This window comes from Bufo gargarizans, chromosome 4 (genome assembly GCF_014858855.1).
Source record: "Bufo gargarizans isolate SCDJY-AF-19 chromosome 4, ASM1485885v1, whole genome shotgun sequence".
Taxonomy (NCBI): Eukaryota; Metazoa; Chordata; class Amphibia; order Anura; family Bufonidae; genus Bufo; species Bufo gargarizans.
The window spans coordinates 106,364,331-106,391,908 of NC_058083.1; the positions used below are offsets into that span (position 1 = coordinate 106,364,331).

Below are 27,578 nucleotides of genomic sequence, written 5' to 3' on the forward strand. Positions count from 1 at the left end.
ACGTGTTGCGCAACTTCTTGTCCCCGAAAAGTTGCTTGACATTTTTTATAATTATAGTGAATGGTGTCGCACTGCGACATGCAACGACTGCGACGCGACAGTCGCAAAAACCCATCCAAGTTGGATTTTTGTGCAACTGTGGCTTAGCAGTCGTAGTATGTCTAGTGCGACACCATTGATTACCATTCTAAAAAATGTTGCGGTGTAGTTGTAGTTGAAGCAATGAATGAAAAGTGACACAAAGGAGGAGATATAACAAAACTGCTGTAAAGGAAAACTGGTTTAGTTATCCATAGCAACCAATCAGATTCCACCTTTCATTATCCAAAGGAGCTGTGAAAAATGAAAGGTGGACTCTGATTGGTTGCTATAGGCAACAAAGCCAGTTCTACTTTACACCAGTTTTGATAAATCTACCTCCAATTCTTTAATATATAGTCATAAACCTTTGTAAAGTTGAAAAAAGACATATGTCCATTCATGTGGTCCTGGGAAATATTACTTTAAAATACTACGGGGGGAAGGTATCCTTCTTTTACGCCAGTTTTCTGATGTAGAAGAGTCGTTTCACTCCAGATTTATCACTTAAAAAAAAAAAAGCCAATAAAAAGTGCCAAAATCACTTCAGTTAGGGGGCTTAAACCTCTTCAGGACACATGACGTACCGGTACGTCATGATGCCCTGGTACTTAAGGACACATGACGTACCGGTACGTCATGTGTTGTTTCGATCACTGCCGCCCGGCTGGCAGTGATCGGAACAAGGTGCCTGCACAAATCATTGAGCAGGCACCTAGGCTAAATGCGCGGGGGGGTCCCGTGACCCCCCCATGTCGGCGATCGCAACAAACCGCAGGTCAATTCAGACCTGCGGTTTGATGCGCTTTTTGCCGTTTCTGATCCCCGCGGTCCCTGACCGCGGGGATCAGAAACTTTACAATGCCCAGAATATATATGTTATTCCTCCCCCTGCACCCCTGAATGATATTATGTGGGCGGGTGGTGCAGGGGGAGGGTTGCGGGCGGTGCGGGAGGCGGGCGGTGCGGCAGGCGGGATCGCGATCCCCCGCCCGCCTCCCATTGCGTAATCGTTGGTTTCTAGTGGGTATACCAGGGTGCCAGCACATTGCTGGCACCCTGGTATAAACGGCTGACATCGTTGATGCGATGTCAGCCGTTTAACCCTTTCCATACAGCGGTCCGTACGGACCGCTGTATGGAAAAGGTTAACAGCACAGGGAGCTCCCTCCCTCTCCGATCGGGGGGCTGCTGTGCCTTTGCAGCCCCCCGATGGGAGAGGGAGAGAGCCCCCAGACAGCCCCCCGACACCCCAGTCCTTACCCTTCCCCGTCTACGAAGTTGTGGCAGACGGGGAAGGTTCCCATGGCAACAGGACTCCTGCTCAGGCGTCCTGCTGTCCATGGTGCTGAACAGATCTATGCTGAAAGCATAGATCTGTTCAGTGTAAGTAAAATACAGTGCAGTACCCTATATAGAGTACAGTACTGTATTATATAGACATCAGACCCACTGGATCTTCAAGAACCAAGTGGGTCTGGGTAAAAAAAAAAGTTAAAAAAAGTGAAAAAAAAGTAAAAATCAAAAAACACATTTATCACTGATTAAAAATGAAAAAAATTAAATTCCCTACACATGTTTGGTATCGCCGCGTCCGTAACGACCTGATCTATAAAACGGTAATGTTACTTTACCCGAACGGTGAACGCCATAAAAATAAAAAATTAAAAACTATGATAAAATAGAAATTTTGCCCACCTTACTTCCCAAAAAAAGGTAATAAAAGTGATCAAAAAAGTCGCATGTACGCCAAAATTGTAACAATCAAACCGTCATCTCATCCCGCAAAAAATGAGACCCTACTTAAGATAATCGCCCAAAAACTGAAAAAACTATGGCTCTTAGACTATGAAAACACTAAAACATCATTTTTTTTGTTTCAAAAATGAAATCATTGTGTAAAACTTACATAAATAAAAAAAAGTATACATATTGGGTATTGCCGCGTCCGTATGGACCGGCTCTATAAAAATATCACATGACCTAACCCCTCAGGTGACCACCGTAAAAAAATAAAAATAAAAACGGTGTAAAAAAAGCAATTTTTTGTCATCTTACATCACAAAAAGTGCAATAGCAAGCGATCAAAAAATCATATGCACCCCCAAAATAGTGCCAATCAAACCGTCATCTCATCCCGCAAAAAATGAGACCCTACTCAAGATAATCGCCCAAAAACTGAAACAACTATGGCTCTTAGACTATGTAGACACTAAAACTTTTTTTGTTTTAAAAATGAAATCATTGTGTAAAACTTACATAAATAAAAAAAATTGTATACATATTATGTATCGCCGCGTCCGTGACAACCTGCTCTATAAAATTACCACATGATCTACCCTGTCAGATGAATGTTGTAAATAACAAAAAAAAAAAACTGTGCCAAAAAGGTATTTCTTGTTACCTTGCCGCACAAAAAGTGTAATATAGAGCAACCAAAAATCATATGTACCCTAAACTAGTACCAACAAAACTGCCACCCTATCCCGTAGTTTCTAAAATGGGGTCACTTTTTTTGAGTTTCTACTCTAGGGGTGCATCAGGGGGGCTTCAAATGGGACATGGTGTCAAAAAACCAGTCCAGCAAAATCTGCCTTCCAAAAACCGTATGGCATTCCTTTCCTTCTGCGCCCTGCCGTGTGCCCGTACAGTGGTTTACGACCACATATGGGGTGTTTCTGTAAACTACAGAATTAGGGCCATGAATAATGAGTTTTGTTTGGCTGTTAACCCTTTCTTTGTAACTGGAAAAAAAATATTAAAATGGAAAATCTGCCAAAAAAGTGAAATTTGGAAATTGTATCTCTATTTTCCATTAAATCTTGTGCAACACCTAAAGGGTTAAAAATGTATGTAAAATCAGTTTTGAATACCTTGAGGGGTGTAGTTTCTTAGATGGGGTCACTTTTATGGAGTTTCTACTCTAGGGGTGCATCAGGGGGCTTCAAATGGGACATGGTGTCAAAAAACCAGTCCAGCAAAATCTGACTTCCATTCTGTACGCCCTGCTGTGTGGCCGTACAGTAGTTTATGGCCACATATGGGGTGTTTATGTAAACGGCAGAGTCAGGGCAATAAAGATACAGTCTTGTTTGGCTGTTAACCCTTGCTTTGTTAGTGGAAAAAATGGGTTAAAATGGAAAATAAGGCAAAAAAATGAAATTTTCATATTTCATCCCCATTTGCCAATAACTCTTGTGCAACACCTAAAGGGTTAACGACGTATGTAAAATCAGTTTTTAATACCTTGAGGGGTGTAGTTTCTTAGATGGGGTCACTTTTATGGAGTTTCTACTCTAGGGGTGCATCAGGGGGCTTCAAATGGGACATGGTGTAAATAAACCAGTCCATAAAAATCAGCCTTTCAAAAACCAAACGGCGCACCTTTCACTCTACGCCCCGCTGTGTGGCCGTACAGTAGTTTACGGCCACATATTGGGTGTTTCTGTAAACGGCAGAGTCAGGGCAATAAAGATACAGTCTTGTTTGGCTGTTAACCCTTGCTTTGTTAGTGGAAAAAATGGGTGAAAATGGAAAAATAGACAAAAAAATGAAATTCTCAAATTTCATCCCCATTTGCCAATAACTCTTGTGCAACACCTAAAGGGTTAACGACTGTATGTAAAATCAGTTTTGAATACCTTGAGGGGTGTAGTTTCTTAGATGGGGTCATTTTTGGGAGTTTTCTATTATCTAAGCCTCACAATATGACTTCAAACCTGAACTGGTCCATAAAAAGTGGGATTTTGACGATTTCTGAAAATTTTCAAAATTTGCTTCTAAACTTCTAAGCCTTGTAACATCCCCAAAAATAAAATATCATTCCCAAAATGCTACAAACATGAAGTAGACATATGGGGAATGTAAAATCATCACAATTTTTGGGGGTATTACTATGTATTACAGAAGTAGAGAAACTGAAACTTTGAAATTTGCAAATTTTTGAGATTTTTGGGTAAATTAGGTATTATTTAGTGCAAAAAAAATAATTTTTTGGACTTCATTTTACCAGTGTCATGAAGTACAATATGTGACGAAAAAACAATCTCAGAACGGCCTGGATAAGTCAAAGCGTTTTAAAGTTATCAGCACTTAAAGTGACACTGGTCAGATTTGCAAAAAATGGCCTGGTCCTAAGGTGTAAAAAGGCTGTGTCCCTAAGGGGTTAACATTTTAATTTATTTAGTAGGGGGCTTAACAGTTTAATTATGCGCCAAATTTATCAAGCTATGTGCGCCAATTTGTAACTTTGGTACATCTTTTGCCAATGCAAACTCAAAGCAAAACTGACTTCAAAAAGTCGCCTAATAATACATTCCCCTTCCCCTCATCTGAACTAAAGCATTATGTAAGCATTCAAAGGATCACTACTTCAAGTCCTTAGTGGGACAAAAAAAAAGGAAAATTAAAAAGAGTATAATTAAGGGCTTGTTCACAAGGCCGTGGTGCAGCAGTTCCGTGCATTGGGGACCGCAATTTGCGGCCCCCAATGCACAGGCAACGTTCATGCGGCTGCCGGGACAGATCCAGACCCATTCAACTTGACATGTTCTATTGTTTTGCAGTGCGGAGGCATGGCCAGAAACACCAAGGGAGCACTCCGTAGTGCTTCTGTGGGGTTCCGATCCGTGCTTCCGTTCCGCATCTCCGTGATTGCGGACCCATTCAAGTGAATGGGTTCACATCCGTGATGCGGAGTGCACACGGGCTGATGCCCGTGTATTGCAGACCCTCCGTATGCGGGCCTCAATGCGGTCACGAGCACACAACCGCTGTGTGAACAAGCCCTAAGTTTAATAAAGTTTAATAAAAAAAATCTCATCCCAACAAATTAAATGCCATTTTTTTTAATAAAAATATTTTATTCACCTTAAAGAAAATGCATATTTAATACCACTGCAGTGTTTACAACTCAGAATAAAGTTAATTTATGTATACTGCATGGCACATGGCATGAAAAAGTGTTTTTTTATTTTATTATTTCTGACTCCCATTCCAAAAAAAAATATATAATTACTATATACTTTATATGTTGTCCAAAATGGTGCTAATGGAAAATACAAAAACGAGCCCTCATACAGCTACAGAAACCAGAAAAATAAATAAATAAAGTTATTGGCCTTCAAAATACAAGGATGAAAATTTGAAAAAAAAAATGCTGCTTAATTGGTCCTTAACCCTTTAATGACCAGGAAATTTTCCTTTTTTTTGTTGTTTTTTTACTCCCAGCCCTACCAAAGCCATAACTTTCGTTTTTTCATTCACATAGCCGTATGAGGGCTTGATTTCTGTGGGACAAGATGCACTTTCTAATGACACCATATATGTATAGTTTTCTTGCATTTTAAAGCCTCATTCACACATCCGTGTCCGTGCTCAAATCCGTGAGCCGGTGGTCAGTGATGCATCCGTGAAGGGTCTGTGTGTTCATTTTTTGCTGTCCGTGTTGCATCCGTGTTTCACTGACACTGAACAGCTGAAAAATATTTTTCAAAGAATCTCTTCTTAATGATCCGTGTTGCATCCGTGGTTTTCATGGACACATAGACTATAATGGACGTGATGGATGCGTGAACACGGACTAAATAGAGCACGCATCCATGCTAAAAACACTGACCCACGGACCGTGCTAAAACACTGATATCTGAATACACACATTACAATGAAAGGGGACGTGGAGAACATGTACAGCACACATCCGTGAAACACTGACGTGTGAATGAGGCTTAATACTGGGGGGGGAAAAAAACTTTAAAAAAATATATTTTTTCTTTTCCTTTCCATATTCTGGCCCTTCTTTTTTGTAGTTATGTGTACGGAGCTTTGTGGAGTGATCTGTACTTTTCAATGATACTATTGGTTTGTGTATGACTTTTTGATCACTTTTTATTTAATTTCTTATGGGAAATGAAGCGACCAAAAAATGGAAAATAGGCAATTTTTCCACTTTGCCGTTTGCTGTATAGGAAAACTATTAATATGGACGTTTTCGCAAGAGGGGTGATTTTTTTTTACACTTTATAGTTCCCATACGTTTAAAAAAGCAGACACCAGAAAGCTATGGCGCGCACTTTTAAATGCCCAGCTGCAGATGTAAATTTATGTTGAGAAAGGGTTAAAGCGGCTCTGTCTCCAGGATCAAGCCTATTAAGGTCCCTTTCACACGAGCGTGACGGATTAGGTCCAGATGCGTTCAGGGTGCATTCAGTGAAACTCGCACCATTTTGCAAGCAAGTTCAGTCAGTTTTGTCTGCGATTGCGTTCAGTTTTTTCCACATGGGTGCAATGCGTTTTGATGCGTTTTGCACGCGCGTGAGAAAAAAACTGAATGTGGTACCCAGACCCGAACCCGGACTTCTTCACTGAAGTTCGGGTTTGGGTTTGGTGTTCTGTAGATTTTATTATTTTCCATTATAACATGGTTATAAGGGAAAATAATAGCATTCTGAATACAGAATGCAAAGTGAAATGTCACTTGAGGGTTAAAAATAATAAAACATTACTCACCTCATCCACTTGATCACGCAGCCAGGATCCTCTTCTTTGTTCTTCTTGAAGGACCTGCAAAAGGACCTTTGCTGACGTCATCATGCTCATTAGCGCAGTGAGGTCAGCGCAGGTCCTGCTGAATGAAGAAGGACAAAGAGGATCGCGGCTGCGCGATCAAGTGGATGAGGTGAGTAATGTTTTATTTTTTAACCCTTAAGTGACATTTTAACCCTTAAGTGCATTCTGTATTAAAGAATACTATTATACTCCATTATAACCATGTTATAAAGTAAATGGGGACCTGGGTCACTCATCCCTCATCTCCTTAGCAACCATGCGTGAAAATCGCATCGCATCCACACTTGCTTGCGGATGCTATGCAATTTTTACGCAGCCCTATTAATTTCTATTGGACCTGCTTTGCGTAAAAACGCAGAATATAGAACATGCTGCGACTTTCACGCAACGCACAAGTGATGCGTGAAAAACATTGATCATGTACACAGACCCATTGAAATGAATCGGTTAGGATTCAGTGCGGGTGCAATGAGTTCACCTCATGCATTGCACCCGTGTGAAAGGGGCCTAAAGCAGTAATATGTATAGAGCAGATATCAGTGTGGTGAAGCTATACTACATGGTGTATAAGATATTCAAATGCTAGGACACAGCTCTGTCCTCAGCATGCTGATGTCTAGCCCTTACAAAGCGGTGCTCAAAGGGTTCAGCCCTGCCTCCTGGTGTCCGAACTTCTGATTTACATATGAATAAAAACACATCTCTCTGCAGCTATTTAGCATACAATCAAAAGAAATGCATAGTTTTAATCAGCATGATAATCCCTACCAGACAGTATGTCCGGTATAATAGGGTTGATCTGTAATTTCTCGCTTCAAGCCTCCAACTTAGGGCTCATTCACACGACCTTGTCCCGGCCGGGCCCGTATTGCGGTCCACAAACAGCTGGTCCGCAAAGTACAGGTCCCGGCTGTTCTGGCACTGCATCACAGATGCTGTCCCATTCATTTGAATGGGTCTACAATCCGGTAACTCGGTGTGAAACGGAGGCACGGAACCCGTGCACTACGGAGTGCTACTGTGGGCTTTCTGTCCATGCTTCTGGCGGCCCCACGGTCGGTGCCCCTGCATTGCGGACCGCAATTTCCAGTCCACAGCAGGGGCCAGGCCGGCACATGTTCCTGTGCATGAGCCCTTAGGGCCCAATCACGCATATATTTCTGTCCGCATCCGCAAAATTGCGGAACGGGTGTGGACCCATTCATTCAAAGGGGCCACAAAAGATGCCGACAGCACACCATGCTGTATTTATACACAGGAGAAAGACGATCTGATCCAAAAAATGTGGAACGCACACGGCCGGTATCCATGTTTTGCGGATCCACAATTTGCAGACCTCAAAAGCGGATACAGTGGTGTGAATGGGCTCTTTTCCAGATCCATCTGGTGCAGTATACTGTACTACTTTCCATAGTTTAGTTTCTTCTGCAAAAATTGATATTTTACTGTGCAGTCCCTCGGCCATCTGCCATGTTTAAAAAGTGTATCCAATAGTCTTTGAAAGATCTTTCCTTGAAAGAATACTCCCATAATGTTCCTAGAAAGACTACCGCTGTCACCAAACACATATGGCCAGTTTGAATTCCTGTAATGACTTTACCAGCCATGATTCATTCAGTGTTCTACCATTAACCTACTTCTATCTATGACGCTTATATACATGAAGTGGGAGGTACGGAAGTACATTAGAAAGTGCTTGCACATAGTAGTAACGTGTACAAGGGCTGATCTTAACCCCTTTTACTACCGAGCCACTTTTCACTTTAAATCCCAGGCCGATTTTTGTAAATCTGACATGTGTCACTTTATGTGGTAATAACTTTGGACCGCTTTTTCTTGTGACACATTGTACTTTATGATAGTGGTACATTTCAGTCAATATTTTTCATTTTTATTTTAAAAAATAAATACAAAATTTACAAAAGAAATTGGAAAAATTCACAACTTTCCAAATTTAAATGTCTCTGCTTTTAAAACAGATAGTGATACCTCATATAATAGTTATTACTTTACATTTCCCATAGGTCTACTTTATGTTTGGTTAATTTTGTGAATGTCATTTAATTTTTTGGGGATGTTAGAAGGCTTAGAAGTTTAGAATCAAATCTTGAAATTTTTCAGAACATTTCCCAAACCCACTTTTTAAGGACCAGTTCAGGTCAGAAGTCACTTTGTGAGGCTTACATAATAGAAACCAGCCACAAATGACATCATTTTGGAAAAAACACCCCTCAAGGTATTCAAAACTGATTTTGAAAACTTTGTTAACCCTTTAAGTGTTCCACAAGAATTAAAGAAAAATGTAGATGAAATTTCAGAATTTAAATTTTTGGGCAAATTTTCCATTTTAATCTATTTTTTCCAGTAACAAAGCAAGGGTTAACAGCCAAACAAAACTCAATATTTATTGCGCTGATTCTGTAGTTTACAGAAACATCCCATGTGTGGTCGTAAAATGCTGTATGGGCACATGGCAGGGCGCAGAAGGAAAGGAACGCCATATGGTTTTTGGAGGGCAGATTTCACTGGGATAATTTTAAATTGCCATGTCACATTTGAAGACCCCTAGAGTAGAAACTCAAAAAAGTGACCCCATTTTGGAAAATACACCCCTCAAGGTATTCAAAACTGATTTGACAAACTTTGGTAACCCTTTAGGTATTCCACAAGAATTAAAGGAATATGTAGATTAAATTTCAGATGCACCCCTAGAGTAGAAACTCAAAAAAAATTATGGTACCACATTTTGGAAAGTATGGGATAAGGTGGCAGTTTTGTTGGTACCATTTTAGGGTACATATGATTTTTGGTTGTTCTATTTACACTTTTTGTGAGGCAAGGTAACAAAAAATAGCTGTTTTGGCACAGTTTTTTATTATTTACAATGTTCATCTGACAGGTTAGATCTTGTGGAATTTTTATAGAGCAGGTTGTTACAGACGCGACAATACCAAATATACTTTTTTTGATTGTTTGTTTCAGTTTTACATAATAAAGCATTTTAGAATATATTTTTTTTTTAGTGTCTCCATATTCTGAAAGCCATAGTTTATTTTTATTTTTTGAGCGACTGTCTTATGTAGGTGGTCATTTTTTTCAGTATGAGATGACGGTTTGATAGGTACTTTTTGATAGCTTGGTATTACACTTTTTGTGATGTAAGGTGACAAAAAAGACCTTTTTTTTTTTTTTTTACTGTGTTCACCTGAGGGGTTAGTTCATGTGATATTTTTATACAGCAGGTTCTTAAGGACGCAGCGATACCTAATATGTATACTTTTTTATTTATTTAAGTTTCACACAATAATATCATTTTTGAAACAAAAAAAAGTAATGTTTTAGTGTCTCCATAATCTGAGAGCCATATTTATGTTTATTTTTTGGGCGATTGTCTTAGGTAGGGTATCATTTTTGCAGGATGAGATGACAGTTTGATTAGCACTATTTTGGAGTGCAAAAAAAATACTTTTTTTTTGCGGTGTTCACCTGAGGGGTTAGGTCATGTGATATTTTTATAGAGCAGGTTCTTAAGAACGCGGTGATGCCTAATATGTATACTTTTATTTTTTCCCCTATTTTTTGCAATTTTTTTTTTACTTTATTTTAGGAAAAGAACCTTTTTTTTTTTTTTACTTGAAACGTAATTTTTTTGTTATTTTTTATTTTTTTTACAAACTTCTTTTCTTGCTTTATTTTTTGCCCCACTCTGAGACTTCAACTTTTGAGGATCTGATCCCCTTTACAATGCATCACAATACTTCTGTATTGTAATGCATTGGCTGCAAGTGTATTACTCACTGTAATACACTTACAGCTTCCTGCCGAACTCACAGGCTGTCACGGAAGGCAGCCACAATGCCTAAGGAAGGCATCGGGCTGCCATCGAGGCCCCGTCACAGCAGCGCGGGGACCTGATGGCCACCCCGCACCGGGCCGGCTACCGTACGTGCCGTGGTCAGCGCTGACAGCGGCAGTGCAAGGGTTAATGCGTCGGCATCAGTGTTTTCACCGATGTTGGCGCATACAGCAGGGGTCCGGCTATCAGTGACTGCCGGACCCCTGCAGCTGATCAGAGAGCCATACATGTACGGCGCTAGGATTTCTGACCCATTTTCTAGCATCGTACCCTACGGGTTAAAGAGGATCTCCGGGCCTATGTTAATTTGGTTTCTTGCAGACCTCCTAAGTGTCCCTCTTTTACAATATTGATCAAGAACAGTTGATATACCTTGTATATTATTTCATGCAATTTGGATTTGAAAAATGTCTATATTCAGATAAATGTTTGCGCTACTGTGAGCTTAGAAAACTATTAAAGTGTATAAATATACAGGAAATATATACTTTCGCACAATGAACCATAAAGCTACGGCTACTCGGAAACCTTGATTTCTTGCGACTGTTGTAGCGATCCCATTCATTTCTATGGGATCACCGCTACTCAGCCATCCTGGCTGCGACCAGTGTCGCCGTGTAGCCTTAGCTTAAGAGTCCCTCTTTGAGCGTCCAAAAAAGTTGGGAGGTATGATGTCACAGCGATCGAGGCTCCCCAGAAATGCAGCTAATCTACCTCGTTTCGACTAACTTTATATAAACTTTCTGGTGACCTGGTGAGGACCCAAAAGATACCATAAAATGGCAGCTAAAGGGCTGTCACTCCCTGAGGATCTATGAGATCTCAGAGCTTCTAATGGACTAGAAACTGCCTGAATGTGCAAATATTCTGTATTCAAGTACTATAAGTACATTTATAGATAATTTACTAGTGCGGTATTTATACTGCTTATATCTGAATAAATACTTCCTACTCTGAATTATACCTTAAGAAAAGATCAGCCTGTGCCCTTATGACTGATACGTGGCACAGTCTGTTGATCAGCACGACTTTTGTCTCTGCTTCAAAAATCTTCCTCTGAATGGAAACCCATTATAGTCTAGAGGGTCCATAAGGCTCCGTCTCAGCCTTACTGTACTAATAGTGAGATTACGGAACAGTGAACTGACCTGGTAGATTCAGCAGAGACTCAAACGTCTTGCAGTTGGTGATTCCGGTACTAGCCTCCGCACAGCTTTTCCATAAGTTCTCGTACAGGATGGACGAGGTGATGACGCTGCCACTTAAAGTAGACGTTTTCCACTTTTCACTCGACAGTGTCACTACAGACATTAAACTTCCAATCAAGCCCATCAAAAATCCAACTAATTCCAAAGCTTGAGACATGGTGGAAAATATTACAAAATGACCCTGATATGAACAGTATAAGTTATGATTTTCTGAAATGAAAGAGGCGACTTCCCATCACGGACTTCCCGGTAAGATGAAACTGCTGCACCTTTGCTCTTTGGTCTGACACTACAATGTGTGATAAGGAGTTTCAAGCCCCATCATTAGTGTGACACACACATTCCCACACATCCTACATGCTATCTACCTGGGACGTTGTCACATAATAAAGTTTATTGTTCTTGTAACAGTCACTGTTATACGGATGTAACTGCCTCTAGTACGGGGTGAAAAGTTCTATTCATATATAGCACATGGACACTAATTAGTTCTTACCTTAGCATGCCCCCTCCAACAATGGTTGTTGTCTGTCTTATAGGCAAAAGGTACTTAAAAAAAAGGAACCTGTGTAATATATAATATCGTCTTTAATGATTACTGCATTTATTTAAAGGGGCTTTGAAAGAGCCAGGTGATTTTTGAAAAATCCTTTAGGCTGGGTTCACACGGGCGTCACGTTTTGGCTCCGGATGCGTCCAGGGTGCATTGCGTCAAAACCTGCGCGAGTAGGTACGCAATTTCAGACAGTTTTGACTGCGATTGCGTTCCATTGTTCAGTTTTTATCATGTGGGTGCAATGCGTTTTGCACGCACGTGATAAAAAACTGAATGTGGTACCCAGACCCAAACTTCTTCACTGAAGTTCAGGTGTGGGTTTGAGGTTGTGTAGATTGTATTATTTTCCCTTATAACATGGTTATATGGGAAAATAATAGCATTCTTAAAGGGGTTGTCCGGGTTCAGAGCTGAACCCGGACATCCCTCAATTTTCACCCCGGCAGCCCCCCTGACATGAGCATCGGAGCAGTTCATGCTCCGATGCTCTCCTTTGCCCTGCGCTAAATTGCGCAGGGCAAAGGCATTTTTAGGAGTTCCGGTGACGAACCAGGCTCTCCATGGGGCTGTCAGGAAGCCAGGTGACGTCACTGGAACTGATAGGCGGGATTCAGTTCTGCCCTAGCCAGTAAAACGGCTAGGGCAGAGATAAAGCCCGCCCCTCAGAGCCGGTGACGTCACCGAACACACTGCTGGGCAGAAGTTACCGCCCGGCAGTGTGTTATTGAAAACAAAAGAATCGCGCAGGGCACGGGAGCGCATCGGAGCAAGAGATGCTCCGATGCTAAGCTCGGGGATGCTGCCGGGGTGAAAATGAGGTTATGTCCGGGTTCGGCTCTGAACCCGGACAACCCTTTAATACAGAATGCTTAGTAAAATAGGGCTGGAGGGGTTAAAAAAAAAATCATTTTTTTTAACTCACCTTAATCCACTTGTTCGCGCAGCCCAGCTTCTCTTCTTTCTTCTTCTTTGCTGTGCAGGAGGAAAAGGACCTGTGGTGACGTCACTGCGCTCATCACATGGTCCGTCACATGATCCCATGTGATGAGCGCAGTGATGTCATCAAAGGTCCTTTACCCAGGTCCTAAAAAAGAAGAAATAAGAGAAGCCGAGCTGCGCGAACAAGTGGATTAAGGTGAGTTAAATTATTTTAAAAAAATTTAACCCCTCCAGCCCTATGTTTACTAAGCATTCTGTATTAAGAATGCTATTATTTTCCCTTATAACCATGTTATAAGGGAAAATAATAATGATCGGGTCCCCATCTCGATCATCTCCTAGTAACCATGCGTGAAAATCTCACCGCATTCGCACTTGCTTGTGGATGCTTGCGATTTTCACGCAGCCCCATTAACTTCTATGGGGCCTGCGTTGCGTGAAAATCATGTGCACAGCCTCATAGAAATGAATGGGTCTGGATTCAGTGCAAGGTAGTGGTCGTCTTGGAGGTGTGTTTGGGGTCGTTATCATGTTGGATGACTGCCCTGCTGCCCAGTTTCCAAAGGGAAAAGATATAATTAAATATTTACAAAAATGTGAGGGGTGTACTCACTTTCGTGATATACTGTATGGTGTCTGCCTGAGCAGCCTGAGTACCATATCATATTGCCAGGAGTTTCCTAGCTGCCTGCCTTGGCGCCAGTCTTCTGTGTATTGACAACTGTTGGGGCGTTACATCACATGACCATGGCAGATAAAACTGACTGCATATTTTAAGAAGCACAGAGGCTTGCGATGCCTTATACAGTGTACATGCTATGACATTAGCCTACTCGTCATAAATAACTGTACCCCTCAGTTTGGGTTAACATGCTGCATCTGCCACATGTGGCCAACATGCCACTCACCCCCAGCAGGAAATGGTCAATCTTGTTGGTCAAACTGAGGCATTGCCATCAAGTTCAGAAAGGGGGCGGGGTCATTCAGTCTGGCCAGGCCCCTTCAACTCACGGGCCCCATAGCAACTGCGTAGTCTGCCTATATGGGCGGTACACCAGTGGTCGCGATCAGTGTTGATCGCAGCATCTGAAGGGTTAGACCTCTGTAAAACGAGCACATAGTTTGGGTTAGGGCAATATATATTGCTGGGGCTTCAGCTGCATGGGATAGCTGTGGGTAGTAAACCTGGTCTTATAGTGAAAGTTGAAACAAATGGCCTGCAATTTTTATCTCTCCATTGCTTACAACTGCAGGAAAAAACATATGCACAGATCAATAGAGAGGCCTTGAGGAAAAATGATCAATCAGTAGCTCACCTTAAAAGCATTCCTCCTAGATATTATGGATCATTAACACCGATTCTCCATATTTAACCCTTTCACAGCCAAAGATCTGCGTGCTGTATTTATCAGCCCAAGGGCCCATGCACATAAATGTATCTTCTTTTCGTGTTCACTCAATTTTTTTTGCAGACCGTATGCGAAACCATTCATTTCAATGGGTCCTCAAAAAAGTTACTCTGTGTGCATTCCGATTCCGTATGTCCGTATGTCTGTTCTTCTAAAAGATAGAACATGTCCTATTATTGTCCGCATAACAGACAAGGGTAGGACTGTTCTGCCCAGCTGTTCTGTTCCTCAAAATACGGAATGCACATGGACATCATCCGTATTTTTTGTGGATCCATTTTTTGCGGACCGCAAAATACATATGGCCGTGTGCATGAGCCATAACTAACCTAATACCTTCAGGAAGCACTGAAGACTTTTTTCTTGTTCATCTTTTAATTCCCCTATTTATGTAATCAAAGGAACATCTAAATTCAGCTGTTGGCCCGCCAACGTGAAGCTCACTTTATCCCCCTTACGAGGGCTTATTTTTTGCTAGACAACTTGTAGTTTATAAAATTGAAAAATGGGACAAATGTTCTTTGTCAGGTGAGATAAAGAAATTAATTTCTTTATTCATTACATGAATAGGATGATAAGACTATGGTTGGTCGCATCAGTGATAATAATGAAGTGAGCCGTCTAGCTTTGTGGTGTAACTAGAACTATCTCTCCTTAAATAATAATAAGACCAAGGAGATTGTCGTGGATTTCAGGAGAACAAAGTGCCAGTATTATTATTATTATTATTTAAGCGCCATTCATTCCATAGCGCTGTACATATGATGTATGCTCCTCTGACCATCAATAGGCTGTAGTTGAGAGGGTAAGTAGTAACCAAGTTTTTGGGTGTGCACGTTTCAATGGATCTGTCTTGGGGTTAGAATACAATGGCCTTGACTAGTAAGGCTCATCAACGCTTTATTTTTTTTTGTAAGTTAAGAAGAGCCAGTGCCCTAACCCAAATTATGTGCTCGTTCTACAGAGGTCTAACCCTTCAGATGCTGCGATCAACACTGATCTTGACCTCTGGCGTACCGTCCATAGAGGCAGACTACGCAGTTGCTATGGGGCCCGTGAGTTGAAGGGGCCCGGCCAGACTGAATGACCCCGCCCCCCTTTCTGACCTGAGTATACTGCTCCCTCCCTTCCTCCTTGCCCCTGCAGCTGCCTGCCAAATCATTTAGTCTGATTTACTCTGCTGCTTCTACTGCATGATGTACCTGTCATCATTACAGTTTCAGCAGCAGCAGCAGAGCCCTGTGAGGGTTAGCAGCGCTTTACTGCTCTGACCTCCTGACCACTGGGACCTGCAGAGCCCGGCCCGAAAGGTATCTCCAGCATCCCACACACACAGCAGACCGTCCGCACATGTGGAAGGGAGGGGGACACAGTGAGTTTACACTGGGTCATTAGTGTCTATGTATATATACACACTAATGTGTGTGTGTGTATATATATATACACAGACACAGAACACAATTCACTGCTCACCACATAGCAGCCCCCCATAGACATATGCTTCAAATTCTGAAGGGGGGATTCCATCCCTGCCCTTCATTGCCTAATTATTTGTATAAAGACTCTGATTATCTACAGGGAGTGCAGAATTATTAGGCAAGTTGTATTTTTGAGGATTAATTTTATTATTGAACAACAACCATGTTCTCAATGAACCCAAAAAACTTATTAATATCAAAGCTGAATATTTTTGGAAGTAGTTTTTAGTTTGTTTTTAGTTTTAGCTATTTTAGGGGGATATCTGTGTGTGCAGGTGACTATTACTGTGCATAATTATTAGGCAACTTAACAAAAAACAAATATATACCCATTTCAATTATTTATTTTTACCAGTGAAACCAATATAACATCTCAACATTCACAAATATAAATTTCTGACATTCAAAAACAAAACAAAAACAAATCAGTGACCAATATAGCCACCTTTCTTTGCAAGGACACTCAAAAGCCTGCCATCCATGGATTCTGTCAGTGTTTTGATCTGTTCACCATCAACATTGCGTGCAGCAGCAACCACAGCCTCCCAGACACTGTTCAGAGAGGTGTACTGTTTTCCCTCCTTGTAAATCTCACATTTGATGATGGACCACAGGTTCTCAATGGGGTTCAGATCAGGTGAACAAGGAGGCCATGTCATTAGATTTTCTTCTTTTATACCCTTTCTTGCCAGCCACGCTGTGGAGTACTTGGACGTGTGTGATGGAGCATTGTCCTGCATGAAAATCATGTTTTTCTTGAAGGATGCAGACTTCTTCCTGTACCACTGCTTGAAGAAGGTGTCTTCCAGAAACTGGCAGTAGGACTGGGAGTTGAGCTTGACTCCATCCTCAACCCGAAAAGGCCCCACAAGCTCATCTTTGATGATACCAGCCCAAACCAGTACTCCACCTCCACCTTGCTGGCGTCTGAGTCGGACTGGAGCTCTCTGCCCTTTACCAATCCAGCCACGGGCCCATCCATCTGGCCCATCAAGACTCACTCTCATTTCATCAGTCCATAAAACCTTAGAAAAATCAGTCTTGAGATATTTCTTGGCCCAGTCTTGACGTTTCAGCTTGTGTGTCTTGTTCAGTGGTGGTCGTCTTTCAGCCTTTCTTACCTTGGCCATGTCTCTGAGTATTGCACACCTTGTGCTTTTGGGCACTCCAGTGATGTTGGAGCTCTGAAATATGGCCAAACTGGTGGCAAGTGGCATCTTGGCAGCTGCACGCTTGACTTTTCTCAGTTCATGGGCAGTTATTTTGCGCCTTGGTTTTTCCACACGCTTCTTGCAACCCTGTTGACTATTTTGAATGAAACGCTTGATTGTTCGATGATAACGCTTCAGAAGCTTTGCAATTTTAAGAGTGCTGCATCCCTCTGCAAGATATTTCACTATTTTTGACTTTTCTGAGCCTGTCAAGTCCTTCTTTTGACCCATTTTGCCAAAGGAAAGGAAGTTGCCTGATAATTATGCACACCTGATATAGGGTGTTGATGTCATTAGACCACACCCCTTCTCATTACAGAGATGCACATGACCTAATATGCTTAATTGGTAGTAGGCTTTCGAGCCTATACAGCTTGGAGTAAGACAACATGCATAAAGAGGATGATGTGGTCAAAATACTCATTTGCCTAATAATTCTGCACTCCCTGTAATGTACAGAGAATTGTAACCTCCTCACTTTTCAGCTCATATAAAGCCAGGTCCATAAATATTGGGACATCGACACAATTCTAAAATTTTGGGCTCTATACACCACAAGATGTGTTTTAACTGCAGACTGTCAGCTTTAATTTGAGGGTATTTACATCCAAATCAGGTGAACGGTGTAGGAATTACAACAGTTTGCATATGTGCCTCCCACTTGTTAGGAAACCAAAAGTAATGGGACAAACTAATAATCATAAATCAAACTTTCACTTTTTAATACTTGGTTGCAAATCCTTTGCAGTCAATTACAGCCTGAAGTCTGGAACGCATAGACATCACCAGACGCTGGGTTTCATCCTTGATGATGCTCTGCCAGGTCTCTACTGCAACTGTCTTCAGTTCCTGCTTGTTCTTGGGGCATTTTCCCTTCAGTTTTGTCTTCAGCAAGTGAAATGCATGCTCAATCGCATTCAGGTCAGGTGATTGACTTGGCCATTGCATAACATTCCACTTCTTTACCTTAAAAAACTCTTTGGTTGCTTTTGCAGTATGCTTTGGGTCATTGTCCATCTGCACTGTGAAGCGCCGTCCAATGAGTTCTGAAGCATTTGGCTGAATATGAGCAGATAATATTGACCGAAACACTTCAGAATTCATCCTGCTGCTTTTGTCAGCAGTCACATCATCAATAAATACAAGAGAACCAGTTCCATTGACAGCCATACATGCCCACGCCATGACACTACCACCACCATGCTTCACTGATGAGGTGGTATGCTTAGGATCATGAGCAGTTCCTTTCCTTCTCCATACTCTTCTCTTCCCATCACTCTGGTGCAAGTTGATCTTGGTCTCATCTGTCCATAGGATGTTGTTCCAGAACTGTGAAGGCTTTTTTAGATGTCGTTTGGCAAACCCTAATCTGTTTTTGAGGCTCACCAATGGTTTACATCTTGTGGTGAACCCTCTGTATTCAATCTGGTGAAGTCTTCTCTTGATTGTTGACTTTGACACACATACACCTACCTCCTAGAGAGTGTTCTTGATCTGGCCAACTGTTGTGAAGGGTGTATTCTTCACCAGGGAAAGAATTCTTCGGTCATCCACCACAGTTGTTTTCCGTGGTCTTCCCGGTCTTTTGGTGTTGCTGAGCTCACCAATGGTTTCCTTCTTTTTAAGAATGTTCCAAACAGTTGTTTTGGCCACGTCTAATGTTTTTGCTATCTCTCTGATGGGTTTGTTTTGTTTTTTCAGCCTAATGATGGCTTGCTTCACTGATAGTGACAGCTCTTTGGAACTCATCTTGAGAGTTGACAGCAACAGATTCCAAATGCTAATAGCACACCTGAAATGAACTCTGGACCTTTTATCTGCTCATTGTAATTGGGATAATGAGGGAATAACACACACCTGGCCATGGAACAGCTGAGAAGCCAAGTGGGAGGCACATATGCAAACTGTTGTAATTTCTGCACCGTTCAACTTATTTGGATATAAATACCCTCAAATTAAAGCTGACAGTCTGCAGTCAAAGCACATCTTGTTAGTTTCATTTCAAATCCATTGTGGTGCTATGTAGAGCCACAAATGTTAAAATTGTGTCGATGTCCCAATATTTATGGACCTGACTGCATACTGGCATCATGCGTCTGCTGCGGTTTTTCTCCTCTGGGCGAGCACAGGTGACGTTTCACTCACTATGCTGCCGCTGCTGCCTTTGACTGGCAAAAGGGTCCCACTGGCACTCCTGTGCCCTCCAGCAGAGAGCTCAGCTACCGAATTCTTGTATTCCCTGTTGCAGGCTGCAGCCTGCGTTCTTCTAAGCCTCCTTGCTTGCCCTGTCAGGCATGCATGCATTCTACCTGGATCTTATATCCCCAGCACATGTACACCCAAGTACTTACCAGCCAATGGCTGGACCTGTAGGTATTTAAGACACATTTCCCTAGGAATTGGTGCCTGAGCAATAGGTGTTTCTAGTGTGCAAGTCCCTGCTTAAGTGTTCTGTTCCATTTATCTGCCCGTGTACTAACCTCTGTAACACTCTGCTGCCTGTCTTGACCTGTGCCTGATTACTGTATTGCTGCCTGTCCTGACCTTGAACTTATTTCTTAGATCCATGTATAGGAGTAAAGGGTAAATACCAGGGGACTGCAAGAATAATGCCCTTAATTTTAGCGGGTTCTAGACCTACTGATTATTATATACGTTAGGTGGAAAATATTGGAACAGTTGCATACCTGGGGTTCTGAAAGAGTTCATTCTCAAAGATTGCTACAAACGAGGGTATCTTAGATTTCCCGGGATTTACATGTTCTTGTGGTGCCAGGAGTCGGACATCCTGGAGAACCCTTTTAATGAAATGTGTAATTTTTGTGTATTCTTGTAACATATCCATGTATTTTGTGATCTATTATCTACTGTTTTTGCTGTGATCATGTTCCTCATTATTTTACAGTTTTTTATTTTATGTTTTGATCATGTGATTTGCAATTTAAAATGGATGAATTGGCCAGGTTTAGGGTGGTCCCAACACTACGCTGGATCCCTCTGAGGAGGGGATGGTAAGGCACCCCAATAGGAAATAAGTCAGGGTTTACTGGAGTAACTAAAGTGCAAAAAAAATGCAGACAAGGCACTGGGCTGGCTTCTCCAGTCCTCTTCCTGGCAGAAGAAGGAAAGGCCTGGGCCCGCTGTGAACGCTGGCACCCTGGCCAAAGGGCTGGTGACCCAGGGTCTCTGTTGCCCAGAGTCAATGGCTCGGTCATCCTTCTGGCCCTCTGGTCAAAGGGCTGGTGACCCAGGGTCTGTGGTAGTATTAGTATTTAGGCGTGTGTGATATGGTGCCCTGATGCTCATAGACTAAGCTGTGAAAGAAAGATGCTGGCCAATTGAACCAAGCAGGAAATATGTATAATGCTAATGCAGGCATCATTGACTATAAATGAATATAGACAGAACAATTTAACTCCTTAAGGCCCTATTTCACCTTAAGGACCAGGCCATTTTTTGCAAATCTGACCAGTGTCACTTTAAGTAGTGATAACTTTAAAACGCTTTTACTTATCCAGGCCTTTCTGAGATAGTTTTTTTGTCACATATTGTACTTCATGACACAGGTAAAATGAAGTTAAAAAAAAAACATTTTTATTTATAAAAAAATACAAAAATTTGGAAAAATTTGCAAATTTCCAAGTTTCAATTTCTCTACTTCTATAATACATAGTAATACCTACAAAAATAGTTATGACTTTACATTCCCTATATGTCTACTTCATGTTTAGATAATTTGGGGAATGACATTTTATTTTTGGGGGAACGTTACAAGGCTTAGAAGTTTAGAAGTAAATCTTGAAATTTCCCAGAAATTTTCAAAAACCAACTTTTTAAGGACCAGTTCAGGTCTGAAGTCACTTTGTGAGGCTTACATAATAGAAACCACCCAAAAATGGCCCCATTCTAGAAACTACACCCCTCAAGGTATTCAAAACAGATTTTACAAACATCATTTACCCTTTAGGTGTTCCACAAGAATTAATGGAAAATAGAGATACAATTTAAAAATTTCACTTTTTTGGCAGATTTTCCATTTTAATATTTTTTTTCCTGTTACAAAGCAAGGGTTAAGTGCCAAACAAAACTCATTATTTATGACCCTGATTCTGTAGTTTACAGAAACACCCCATATGTGGTTGTAAACTGCTGTACGGGCACACGGCAGGGCACAGAAGTAAAGGAATGCCATACGGTATTTGGAAGGCAGATTTTGCTGGACTGTTTTTTTGACACCATGTCCCATTTGAAGCCCCCCTGATGCACCCCTAGAGTAGAAACTCCAAAAAAGTGACCCCATTTTAGAAACTACAGGATAGGGTGGCAATTTTGGTGGTACTAGTTTGGGGTGCATATGACTTTTTGATCGCTTGCTATTACACTTTTTGTGATGTAAGAAGACAAAAAATTACTTTTTTTACACCGTTTTTATTTTTTTATTTTTACGGTGTTTAGGGATTAGGTCATGAAATATTTTTATAGAGCCGGTCGATACAGATGCAGCGATACCTAATATGTATACTTTTTTTTACTAGTTTTACACAGTAACAGCTTTTTTAAAACAAAAAATATTCAGCGTTTTTTCACGCAACGCAGGCTCCATAGAAATGAATGGGGCTGCGTGAAAATCGCATCCGCAAGCAAATTTCGGATGCGGTGCGATTTTCACGCATGGTTGCTAAGGAGACAAGGGATGAGCGACCCGGGACTCCCTTTACTTTATTATTTTCCATTATAACATGGTTATAATGGAGAATAATAGCATCCTTTAATACAGAATGCAAAGTCAAATGTCAATTGATGGTTAAAAACTAATAAAAACATTACTCACCTCATCCACTTGATCGCGCAGGACCTGCAAAAGGACCTTCGCTGACGTCATTGCGCTCACCATGTGGCGAGCACGGTGACGTCAGTGCAGGTCCTGCTGAATAAAGATAGAAGACCCATTGAAATGAATGGGTCAGGATTCAGTGCGGGTGCTATGCGTTCACGTCATGCATAGCACCCGTGTGGAAAACTCGCTTGTGTGAAAGAAGCCTTAGGACTGGTTGTGTGCATTCTGCATTTACTTGAATGGGTCCGCAAATCCGGAGATGCGGTGCGGAACGGAACGGAATCACACAGAAGCACTACGGAGTGATTCCTGGGGTTCTGTTCCATGCCTCCGCACCGCAAAAAGAAAGAACTTGCTCTATCTTTCTGCAGAACGGACGGATCACGTACCTATTCAAATGAATGGGTCCGCAATCAGCATGCTGCTGGCCCACAGTCGGTGCCCGTGCATTGTGGACCACACAGATGGGCAACGTTCGTGTGAACAAGCCCTTTGACTAAGTTTCAGCATTCAGGTTTTTTAAGCCAAAGGCAGGAGTGGATTAAGAAAGAGAAGACCCAGTTGTTCCCTTCATACATGTCCTCTGTGTATGACCTGCTCTTGACTTTTGGATCCTACATGTGGAAGTCCAGCCTTAGTGTACAAAGTGAAAAAAACATGAAAAATTTGCATTTTTATCAAATTACTCTATGTAATCAGGACCATATTTATAACAAGGCACATAAGGGCACATGCCTCGCTGCAAGATAAATATTTGAATGTCTGACAGGAGTAGAGGGTGGAGGGGGCAAGGCAGATAACTCCACACAGCTGCTCAGATCAGAAGCTGTGTAGTTCAGTGAGGTGCTACCTGGGGTCCACCCAGCCTTTCTGCTGCCCGAGGCAAAAATTGAAATGATGCCACCAAACATACAGCGCTACAAAACATATAGAATAATACAGTACCACATACCTATTATATCCAGTGATGTTTCCTCACAGATATCATAGGTGCCTCACTTTTCCATCATTCCCTCTCCTGGTGCCCCAAGATTGTTATCCTCCTGCTACCCCCAATACTGTGCCCACTAGGCTCCCCAACGTCCTCAAACACTATACTGTGGAAATAATACTGCTATACAGATATTCCCCCCATAGTAATAGTGCACCCCAAAGTACCACCAATAGTAAAAATTCTCTCCCAGACTGCTCTCATTAGTTAATAGTGCCCCCTATAGTACCACCAATAGCAATAATGCTCCCTAAGAGTGTCCACATTAGTAGCAATGTTCTCCATATTGTGCCCAATAATAATGCCCTTACTCTACCCCCAGTAGTAATAATGCCACCATACTGTACCTAGTAGAAACAAGGCCCCCATAGTGCCCCCAGCAGTAACAAGGCCCCTCTATAGTGCCCCAGTAGTAATAAAGCCCCCTATAATAGCCCCAGTATTTATGGTGCTCCCTGTAGTAGCCACAGTAGTTATAATGCTCCCTATAGCGCCCCCAGTATTTAGAATGCCCCCTGTAGTGCCCTCATTTTTTACTGTATAAGTTATAATGCCCACTGTAGCACCCCCAGTATTTATAATGCCCACCTGCAGTTATAAACCCCCTTTAGTGCTCCCTGTATTATCATGCACCCTGTAGTGCCAGTATGTATAATGTCCCCCTATAGATCTCGTATATATAATGCCCCCTGTAGTTATAATGCACACTATAGTGCCCCCAGTATTTATAATGGCCACTTGCAGTTATACCCCCCTCTAGTGCTCCCTGTATTATGCCCCCTGTAGTGCCAGTATGTATAATGCCCCTCATAGATCCCATATGTATAATTCCTCTGTAGTGCCCCCTGTATTATAATGCCCTACTAAAACACCCCTTGTATTATAATGCCCAGGCTGTAGTGACCCCATATTTTAAAAAAACTAAAAATGCTCACCTGACTCCTGTTTTCCGCTGTTGCTTGTGATGCAGGCCACAGGCCTCTTCCAGCACGTGGCCTGAGTTGCCAGATCCCAATGCAGGCAGTTGTAATGACATCCCTGCGACATCCTGGACCGATTCTCAGATGGCGTGATCATATGAGCATGACCACCTGCGTCAACATGCAGGCATTCGTGACCACATGATCGCCCAGCCTGAGACCCGTGCAGGAGGTTGTGAAGATGTCATTGTGTCCTTTGTGCTGTTCTACTGTTTCATAGGCTTCAGGCCAAGTCAACTGTGGCCTATGAGGCTGAACGGTGAAGATGGGAGCGATAGGCTCCTGTGCCCCACTGTAAACTGCTGGCCCCATAGAGGCAGGTCAGTCTCTGGCAAATGCGGCCCTGGGTGCTACTGACTTTTATTACTGGCATCCTGAGGTCTCTGCTCTTTAAGAAGTTCAACAGCAGTACCATTAATCAGCATGCTGCTATCTGTGTGCTGATAAAACTCATGGTGGCTATACAGAGGTTCCAGGAGGAGTTTATGACCTCTGTAGGACACTTCTTACTCCATGGCGTTTCAATCTTCGTGAAGAATGAGGAGAAAAAACTGCCAAGATGCTGAGATCAAGCCTTCAAGAACCCCCCTCCCAAGCCTTCAAGAAACGCTATGGGAAAAGACGGAGAGGGGGAGTTTGTGCGTGTAAATGTATGAGTGCGTGCTTTGTGTGTATATACATATCTACATATACATTTGTTTGTGTGTGTGGGGATAAATATATGTGTACTGTTGGTGACAACTCTAGACAAATGTCCAGGAGACTCATGGAAAAAGAGGCAGATCTCTTAAGCTTCTAGAACAGCTACCAAATCTCTAGGGTGGCTACCACATCCTCTCTTATTTCCTACACGTCTCATAATTTCTGGGTGCCACTATAGACAATTTCCTAGACTTGTTGTGCCAGGAAGTGAAAAGTAGTGCACAAACACACATCTGGTCTGGGGACTTTCTTGAGGGGTACTCTGGTGTAGGGTTGGTAGCAAGGAGGGGTTTGGTCTAGGATCCACATTTATTTACGGGGTCTGGTACTAAGGGGTTTGGTCCTAGGTTCTATATTTGATTAGGGAGTTTGATCTCATCACATATACCTCCATATATCTCCTCCCTCATCTCCATCTACCACCCTACTCGTGCTCTCCGTTCTGTTAGCGACCTAAGATTAATAACCTCCATAATTCGTACTTCTCACTCCCGTCTTCAAGACTTTTCTCGAGCTGCACCTACTCTCTGGAATACTCTGCCCCAGAATACTAGGTCAATCCACAACTTCTCCACCTTTAAACGTGCCTTGAAAACACATCTTTTCAGGCAGGCTTATCAAGCTACCTAAAATGATTTTTCCCAGACTAAACCTTTCCCCCACCAACTCCTCTGGCCTAAACTCGATCCTCTAGTAGTCCGGTAGCAGATCGGCCAGCACCACTCCTGTCAGTTCAATAATGGCTCAAATCCTACTTATCACAATCAACTACCTTATGTGACACCCCAATCCCTCATAGATTGTAAGCTCTTGCGAGCAGGGCCCTGACTCCTAGTGTTTCAGTTATCCAGTTATTTTTGTTTTGTATATGAACCCTACGAACTTGTAAAGCGCTGCGGAATATGGTGGCGCTATATAAATAAATTTTATTATTATCACATGTCACCTTATATACCCCTTTCAGAAGTTCCCTGATGTCACTTCTCAAAAGTGACCACGTTTGGTCAAAAAGGTTGTCCAGTCACTTAAGTCAAAATTGCTTGAAACACTAAGGCCCCTTTCACACGGGCGAGTATTCCACGCGTGGTGCAATGCGTGATGTGAACGCATTGCACCCACACTGAATCTGGACCCATTCATTTCTATGGGGCTGTGCACACGAGCAGTGATTGTCACGCATCAGGATTATGCGTTGCGTGAAAATCGCAGCAAGCTCTATATTGTGCGTTGCAGTGCGATAATCCACGCAACGCAGGCCCCATAGAAGTGAATGGGATTGCGTGAAAATCGCAAGCATCCGCAAGCAAGTGCGGATGCTGGTGCGATTTTCGCGCACGGTTGCTAGGAGACGATCGGGATGGAGACCTGATCATTATTATTTTCCCTTATAACATGGTTATAAGGGAAAATAATAGCATTCTGAATACAGAATGCATAGTAAAATAGCACTGGAGGGGTTAAAAAAAGAAATATAATTTTTAACTAACCTAAATCCACTTGCTCGCGTAGCCGGCATCTCTCCTGTCTCTTTCTTTGCTGATTGTAGTCAAAGGACCTGTGGTGACGTCACTCCGGTCATCACATGATCCATCACCATGGTGATGGATCATGTAACGGACCATGTGATGACCGGAGTGACGTCACCACAGGTCCTTTGACTACAATCAGCAAAGAAAGAGACAGGAGAGATGCCGGCTACGCGAGCAAGTGGATTAAGGTGAGTTAAATTATTATTATTATTTTTTTAACCCCTCCAGCGCAATTGTACTATGCATTCTGTATTCAGAATGCTATTATTTTCCCTTATAACCATGTGTAACGGATCTCCTGGCACCCCGACCGGGTACCTCTGTCGATAGATGCTCCTAGTGCTTTCCGAGGACTCCAAGCCTCCACTTGACACCGTACGCACTGCAGACCCCACGAACCTTCGAAGCTTGGTTGAGGTCTCACCGTCTCCTACCCACCCTGGACCTACGACAAGGCTCCAGGCTCCAGTGGGTGAACCTCTCCTACATCCAGAGAGCAGGAACAGCTCTTACAAGAGCTAGTAGAATAGCCAGGGGAGTATAGCAAATCTCCAACGTATAGCAATCCCCCAGTGTAAATCAGTTACCCAAACACCAGCCTCAACATGGTAAAGGGTAAAAACAGGAACTCTTTATTTGAACACACAAGCATTGATTTATACACATTTTCCAACAAGGTTACCACCCACAGGGTTTTGTAAAAACAGCCAATAACCACGTACAATACATTCAGACATTCCCACACAAAATCCTCCCCTCTGCCTGTGATACAATTACCTCACACTGGGTTGATGCAATCATCACAGGCAGGAGAATACACAATAGTCTTCTGCCCTGGAGACAACCGAGACGTAATTCAATTATCTCTCAGGACAAAGGGACATCGCCAATACACACAGAGAGACAATGGAACAGACCTCACTACTCAACGTATACAATGTCCCACCCTTTACAATTCACATAGACATTTAACATCCCAAAATAGAACGAATTAGACCAGGGGTTCAAGTTAGTACAAGTCCTTTGTGAACAAAGGAGGCCTGGCTGATGAGAGGGCCCGTAATCCAGGGGCAGGAGGCGGGCAAACAGCCCCCTCCAAAACACTGTGGTGAAGTGGCTTTCGCCACACCATGTTATAAGGGAAAATAATACAATCTACAGAAGCTCGATCCCAAGCCAGAAGTTCGGGTTTGGGTACCAAACATGCGCGATTTTTCTCACGGTCGTGCAAAACGCA

The 27,578-nt window shown here is 42.3% G+C and overlaps 1 protein-coding gene across 3 annotated transcripts in view; it reads right to left on the minus strand.

The window, feature by feature from the left end:
* LOC122935676 (claudin-15-like) overlaps window positions 1–27,578 on the minus strand; it is a 91,320-nt gene that overhangs the window by 16,497 nt on the left and 47,245 nt on the right. The window contains exon 1 of one of the 3 annotated variants that reach the window (XM_044291501.1): window positions 11,650–11,905. The exons of the other annotated variants lie outside the window; for them this stretch is intronic. Coding sequence (XP_044147436.1) covers window positions 11,650–11,866 — 217 coding nt within the window. The 5' untranslated portion in view covers window positions 11,867–11,905. Of the gene's footprint in view, window positions 1–11,649; window positions 11,906–27,578 lie in introns of those variants that run through there. 3 annotated transcript variants of the gene reach the window in all.